Consider the following 7,195-nt stretch of genomic DNA (forward strand, 5'->3'; position numbering starts at 1 on the left):
TAATGATTTTTTTAAAAATACATTTATTTATTTATTTATTTATGGCTGCATTGGGTCTTTGTTGCTGTGCACAGGCTTTCTCTAGTTGTGGTGAATGGTGGCTACTCTTTGCTGCAGTGAGTGGGCTTCTCATTACAGTGACTTCTCTTGCTGTGGAGCACAGGCTTTAGGCACACGGGCTACAGTAGTTGTGGCACACAAGCTTAGTAGTTGTGGCACACAGGCTTAGTTGCTCCGCGGCATGTGGGATCTTCCCAGACCATGGCTCGAACCCATGTCCCCTGCATTGGCAGGCGGATTCTTAACCACTGCGCCACCAGGGAAGTCCCTTAATGATTCTTAATTAGCTGTTTTTTTCTTTAAGCACTTTGAAATGGTTTTTCCTATCTTCCATTGTTTTTTAGGTCTGCTGTCAGATTGTATATGATCTGTAAGAATATTTAAATTAAAAATAAAACTCCATTGTTAGAGACCAAGTATCTATATTTTTAAGAGCATCTGGGTTCTCTGCTCATTTTGCTTATAATTTGACTTAATGCACATCTCTGTCCCTTTTTTTTTTTTTTTTTGCGGTACGCGGGCCTCTCACTGTTGTGGCCTCTCCCATTGCGGAGCGCAGGCTCAGTGGCCATGGCTTATGGGCCCAGCTGCTCCATGGCATATGGGATCCTCCCAGACCAGGGCACGAACCCGTGTCCCCTGCATCGGCAGGCGGACTCTCAACCACTGTGTCACCAGGGAAGTCCACATCTCTGTCCCTTTTGACAAAGGTTGTAGAACTCATACTTGCCATCTCTTTGTGCGTCGTTGTGGATTTCCTAAAGCTTAGGTGATTTTCGTTCAGGATGGCATCCAGTTTATTTTATGAAACACTGTCATACAAGTACCACATATGTTCAGATAATTGCAGTGCTTCACAGCAAATTTGGAATTGGTACCCTTTTTTTAAAATTTAATTTTATTAATTTATTTTTTTGGCTGTATTGGGTCTTCGTTGCGGTGTGCAGGCTTCTCATCGCAGTGGCTTCTCTTGTTGCGGAGCATGGGTCTAGGCGCATGGGCTTCAGTAGTTGCGGCTTGTGGGCTCAGTAGCTGTGGCTCGCGGGCTCTAGAGCTCAGGCTTAGTAGTTGTGGCTCACAACTACTTAGTTGCTTAGTTGCTCCGCGGCATGTGGGATCTTCCCGGCCCAGGGCTCGAACCCGTGTCCCCTGCATTGGCAGGCGGATTCTTAACCATTGCACCACCAGGGAAGCCCTGGAATTCGTACTCCTTATATCAGCGTTTGTCAGTAATAATCAAGAGGAAATTTTGACTTTTCACTGTCACATTATCATTGGAGGGATAAAAAATCCTTTGAGGGTTCTAATGTAGGTTTCACTGGTGGAAACTGGAATCACCATGAACAGTGATGGGATGTTGCTAAAGTAAAGGCCCTCCCCTGATCTCCTTGTCTCTTACGTGTAATCATCTAGATAAGAAGGCTATTGTTTCTTGTTGTCTAATGCCAACATTAGAGCTTTAGGGATTGACGTGTTTGCTGTGACTGCTTATAGACCATTTCAACACCAGTTTCTTGGTCCTGAGTGGGTGACCTATTAACTCCTTGCCTTTTGCCGTAGGATTTTGGCATTGGAGAAGCTGGGTGCTGTCTTCAATCAAGTAGCCTTTCCACTGCAGTACACACCCAGGAAATTTGTCATCCACCCTGAAAGTAACAACCTTATCATCATTGAGACTGATCATAATGCCTACACTGAGGCCACAAAAGCTCAGAGGAAGCAGCAGATGGCAGAGGTAATGCATTTAACCTTCAGGGTTCAATAAAAAGGCATTCCTATGAAATTGTGTTGAAAAGTTTAAACCTCTGTGTAATTGATGGCTGTAGTCTTTGTTATATTTGAAGATCCAGGCTCTTTTCAGGTCCTTCAAGCAGAGCCCTTTGCCACAGTCCTTGGTTTTAGAGGCTTTCTTGTGACTTAGGACTAAAACGCTGAGCTGGGTTTATTCAGTATTCAGCTACTTCTCTGGAACGGTTCTCCAGTCCTGGAACTTCCAAAACAATCTGTTTCCTGAAATTGGGCCTAGAGGAGACTGCTTTTGTATTCCCCACAACACCAGCTCCTTCCAGAAATCATTTCCCAGCAAAAAACAAATGGTCCCAACTATATAAAACTGTATCTGGCCTAGAAAAGAGGAAACAAGTAGTCTTAGCAAGAGAAATCAGATGGGTTAGATAGAAAAAAGGTGTTTTCATCTTCATGTTTCTCAGACCGCCAGTCAAGTATTCGCCACAGCTGATGTTAGTTCTTTAGTTTCCCCTTAGTGATCTTTCCTCTTCCCCTTGTCTGTATACCTCTCCCTTTGATCCTGATTTTGGTGGACAGATTTGGCTACTTTGTGTATTATGAACACTCCCTGGAGGTGTTCTTGCTACTTGTCCACTTCTCACCCAGCACCCACCTCTGAACACACCAACTCTTCCTTGGTTCTTTGGATTTAGGAAATGGTAGAAGCAGCAGGGGAGGATGAGCGAGAGCTGGCTGCGGAGATGGCAGCAGCATTCCTCAATGAAAACCTCCCTGAGTCCATTTTTGGAGCTCCTAAGGCTGGCAATGGACAGTGGGCCTCTGTGATCCGAGTGATGAATCCTATTCAGGGGAACACACTGGACCTTGTCCAGCTGGAACAGAATGAAGCTGCTTTTAGGTAAGGAGCCCAGGACATACAGAGTTTTGAAGACTGGAATGGGAATTCTCTGGGCTGTGACTAATACCTGACTCCTGATTCTTTCTCTGTAAATGCAGTGTGGCTGTGTGCAGGTTCTCCAACACTGGCGATGATTGGTATGTGCTGGTGGGTGTGGCCAAAGACCTGATACTGAATCCCCGATCTGTAGCCGGGGGCTTTGTCTATACCTACAAGCTCGTGAACAATGGGGAAAAACTGGAGTTTTTGCACAAGGTAGGAACCAGCCAGTGGTTTTCCTGGTTCTTAGGTCCTACTAAACTTCCCCACTTTTGTGTAAGTTGTGGATCAGGTCTTTCTGATCCATCTTTTGGTGGCACGTGGAAAATGCTCCAGTGAAGCTCCGCTGCTTGCTGGTCCCACAGGAGGCCTGTGTGCTAACCACCCTCCATGGGGAATAGATGCATACTGAAGTAGCCCCTTGTTTTCTAGTCTTACTAAGTAGGCAGCAATTTGTAACCAAAATTCAGCAGTTCTAATGAATTAATATTCTCGGGGCAGGGGTGACAATGTGGATTTCTGTTTAATGGTTACACAGTTTCCCTTGGAAAGATAATAAAGTTCTGGGGATGGATAGTGGTGATGATTGTGCAACACTGTGAATATGCTTAATGTTACTGAACTATATACTTGAAAATGGTTTAAATATTAAGTCGTGTATATTTTACCATAATTTTTAAAATAGAAGAAATTCCTATTCTCTCTTCCACACTGACAGCACATGAATGTGATTTCTCCAGGCGTCCCACAAGGGGAGTGTTCTCTAGGAAGTAGTTACTTCACAGAGGCTTCTTTGTGCTAAACTCATTGTGTCTCCCTTACAACTAAGATGTCCCTTAAACTAGCACTTCTTTCCCCTCCCTCCATGTCCCACAGTCACTTTTCTGATATTGAGGCTTCACATTTAGTTAATGGTGCCAGTTGAATTCACATGGGTTCTGAAGTGTTCATCAGGTACCAGGACTTCTTTTCACTTGTGGCATTGATCCACTTGGGGAAGTGGAGTGTTTACCCAAACACCCTGTTTTATAGAGACTGTTGTATGTGTGGTTTATTTTCTCTGAGCAAAAAGTGATCACTTGCTGTCTGTCTTCCTGACAGATGCCTGTAGAAGGCATTTTGGGTTGAGGGGGTATGGCTGTATATTTTAATAGCTGCATCACCTGTTTTTCCTCTCACAGACTCCAGTGGAAGAGGTCCCTGCTGCCATTGCCCCATTCCAGGGGAGGGTGTTGATTGGTGTGGGGAAGCTTCTGCGAGTCTATGACCTGGGAAAGAAGAAGTTACTCCGAAAGTGTGAGAACAAGGTAAACATGGAGACCCTGGTGGGGTAGTGGACAGCAACTGTTAGAATGATATGTCTTTATCAGGACCTTCTTTGTCTTCCAATGCCAGGTTAAGAATTAGGCCCTTGAGACTTGAGAAGGGGAGGAATAGGTGGGTTTCTTGACTTCTTTACACTAAGAGCCAGATTTCTCTCCTTGCTTCTGTAAGGAATTTAACTGTGACAGGCATATATTTCCACTATATTAAAACCAGTTAGCTCTTTTTCCCACCTTCTAGGAATTTATTGCTGACTCCTTGCTGACTCCTCTTCTTTGGTGTGTGCCATTCTTCAGACCATATATATGCTGCAGTCATGGTAACCTGGACTTTCTGTTGATACTGCACCCCAAGGTTACACCCATTGCTGTCCTTGTTTTTCCCAGCATATCGCCAATTACATCTCTGGGATCCAGACAATTGGACATAGGGTAATTGTATCTGATGTCCAGGAAAGTTTCATCTGGGTTCGCTACAAGCGTAATGAGAACCAGCTTATCATCTTTGCTGATGATACCTACCCCCGATGGGTCACAACAGCTAGCCTCCTGGACTACGATACTGTGGCTGGGGCAGACAAGTTTGGCAACATTTGTGTCGTAAGTTGATGTTTACTTGGGTTACAGTGATGTATAGGAAAGCTGACCCAGTTTGTTTGTGGTAAAGCCAATTACCCAAGACTGTGACCTCTGATATGGAAAGTAAAAATGGGTATAAAATTCTTTAAGTTTCCCCTACCCACACCCCATTCACCTCCCTCATCCCCATGCAACATGATTTAATAATGATAGATTTAGTTTGAGCTAAGGACTAATATTTATTTTTACTTTTTGCCAAAATTTTGGCTTATCTTTTAAAGCCCAGTCTGGCTTTTCTTGTTTATGTTCTGTGGTCTCCATTTTTGCGCTTTAGTTTTTTGTTTTTTGGGGTTTTTTGCTTTTGAGTTCGTCACTCCTCGGATATCAGAAGAGGTGCAGGAGACTTGGGCTCAGGCCTCTGCCAAACTCGGGGCCCCAAGGTTTGCGTGCAAGGACCTGGGGCAAACGTTGCTTGGTGACCGAGGTGAGTAGGTTCAGGACCCAGCCCTGTGATTTGTGTCACTTCATTGTAGGTGAGGCTCCCACCTAACACCAATGATGAAGTGGATGAGGATCCCACTGGAAACAAAGCCCTGTGGGACCGGGGTTTGCTCAACGGGGCCTCTCAGAAGGTAAGGTTGCAGAAGGGACCACAAAGGAGGGGCACAAGCCTGCGTAGCACATTCTTCATGACCCTCACCGAGGAAACATTTCTTTAGTGAATTATCCACAGTGCGTGTGACTATGTTGAGTGTTCTCCCATGCATGGTGGGTTTGACACAAGGTGACCAAGTTACTATCCCATTTTTATGACAATAGAAGAGAAATTTTTCTGAGACATTTTAGCAGTATAAATCTCTGCATAGTGGGTTCCTTAGAAAGGATGGTTGCACAGGTTCATTCCAGATACTAACCAGCTCTTCTCTGAAGTATGCCCTGGGCTTTACTCTTCTCCTGTAGACATATACTTCTGTATCTCTGGACTTTTAAAAATAGATCCATTTTAGAGGGCAAGCCTAGAGATTGCTGTTTTTCATACTTTTCTTTTCTTCTTTTTGCAGACTTGATAATTTAACAAAAAGGTTTTGTAGTTATAAATCAAAAATGATCTAACTTCAGCATGTTTGTGAGGGCATTAAGCTCTAAGTAAATGCTAAGGACATTTCAAAGTATTTTTAAATTTTAGTAATTTTTGAATTTCAAAAAGTGGTGAAATCTGGCCTTTGGAGGCACTGTTTGCTCTTGGGAATCTAGAACATGCTCCTGAGGGCACATATAGTCACTATTCTGGTTTCAACTTGCAGGCAGAAGTGATCATGAACTATCACGTGGGCGAGACAGTACTTTCGTTACAGAAGACCACGCTGATCCCTGGAGGCTCAGAATCGCTTGTCTATACCACCTTGTCAGGAGGAATTGGCATCCTTGTCCCGTTCACATCCCATGAGGTGACATCTTCCACACTGGTCTGACTTTTGCCTTCCCAAGGTTGTTTCTTGGTGCTAAATCTGCCTAAGAGGGCAATCCATTTTGTCTCCATCTGTAACTAGGAGTATTGTGCAATTTTTATAAGGTGACAGGAGTGCCTGGGGAGATAGGAATCTTGATTTTTTTTCCCCCCTGTGGAAAGCCATCTGGTTTTATACTGTACCAGGGTTTGGTTAGTCAGAGGCTGAAGCCCCAGAACAAAACCCCACAGACCAGGAATGATGGGCTGGTGTGGACTGGGCACTTAACGCCTCCTAGAGTCAGCTCTTGGTTTGGCTAGATTTGGTTTATGTAATTGCTGCCAAGGAAGCTGTGGTTAGGAATCTGACTTTACAAATCACTCTTTGCATATGGTGTTTTCTCTCATGTTTTGCAAATACAAAGGGGTTTTCTTTCACTTTTTAGCTATCTTGTTGTAGCAGGAGAACCTGTGGTCATGAGGAACAATTAGATACTTAACATCTCCTTGGTGGTAAAAATCAATAGCTTCTCTGTTCATTGTGCTTTGGAAACTGTAGACTAGTAGTTGAAATCACTTTTTTCTTTTAGTGACAGATTCTTTGTTTCTTTGCCAGGACCATGACTTCTTCCAGCATGTGGAAATGCACCTCCGGTCCGAGCATCCCCCTCTCTGTGGGCGAGACCACCTCAGTTTTCGTTCCTATTACTTCCCTGTTAAGGTAGGTCTTTCTTGGAAACTCGAGTTGAAAAAGGGGATCCTCAGCATATTTAACCAGTCTTTTTCTCTGGGCCTCCCTCCCTTAAAAATCGGAACAGTCCTGAATGAAGGAGCATTGAGGATGTGGATTGATGGAGGCAGTAATGTGGGAGAGGAGTAGTTAGTGATATTCAGAGACCTCTTCCCTCAGGGCAGACCATAGCCAGAGAAAAGTTTTCACCCAGTTTTGCTAATCTGAACTCTGGCTACTAAGTGTCAACTTAGAATAGTATTCCTGGCTCTGTAAATGTAGTTCAGGTTTCTGAGGGAGAATAAAATGCTTTCCTTGCAGTTACTGCTTTAGCATGTGCCATTTTCTTTGGGCATCTAACCTTTTTCTTC

General features: G+C 44.0%; 1 protein-coding gene across 2 annotated transcripts in view; it reads left to right on the forward strand.

Annotated features, from left to right (window-relative positions):
• Positions 1-7,195, forward strand: part of SF3B3 (splicing factor 3b subunit 3) — a 73,909-nt gene that overhangs the window by 40,360 nt on the left and 26,354 nt on the right. For both annotated transcript variants that reach the window (XM_004273248.4, XM_033434642.2), the window contains exons 18-25: positions 1,621-1,795; positions 2,502-2,707; positions 2,806-2,962; positions 3,928-4,053; positions 4,456-4,668; positions 5,181-5,279; positions 5,952-6,095; positions 6,711-6,815. In XM_004273248.4, the coding sequence (XP_004273296.1) occupies positions 1,621-1,795; positions 2,502-2,707; positions 2,806-2,962; positions 3,928-4,053; positions 4,456-4,668; positions 5,181-5,279; positions 5,952-6,095; positions 6,711-6,815 (1,225 nt within the window). The remainder of the gene's footprint in view (positions 1-1,620; positions 1,796-2,501; positions 2,708-2,805; positions 2,963-3,927; positions 4,054-4,455; positions 4,669-5,180; positions 5,280-5,951; positions 6,096-6,710; positions 6,816-7,195) is intronic.

Source organism: Orcinus orca, chromosome 20, assembly GCF_937001465.1.
Source record: "Orcinus orca chromosome 20, mOrcOrc1.1, whole genome shotgun sequence".
NCBI classification, from domain to species: Eukaryota; Metazoa; Chordata; class Mammalia; order Artiodactyla; family Delphinidae; genus Orcinus; species Orcinus orca.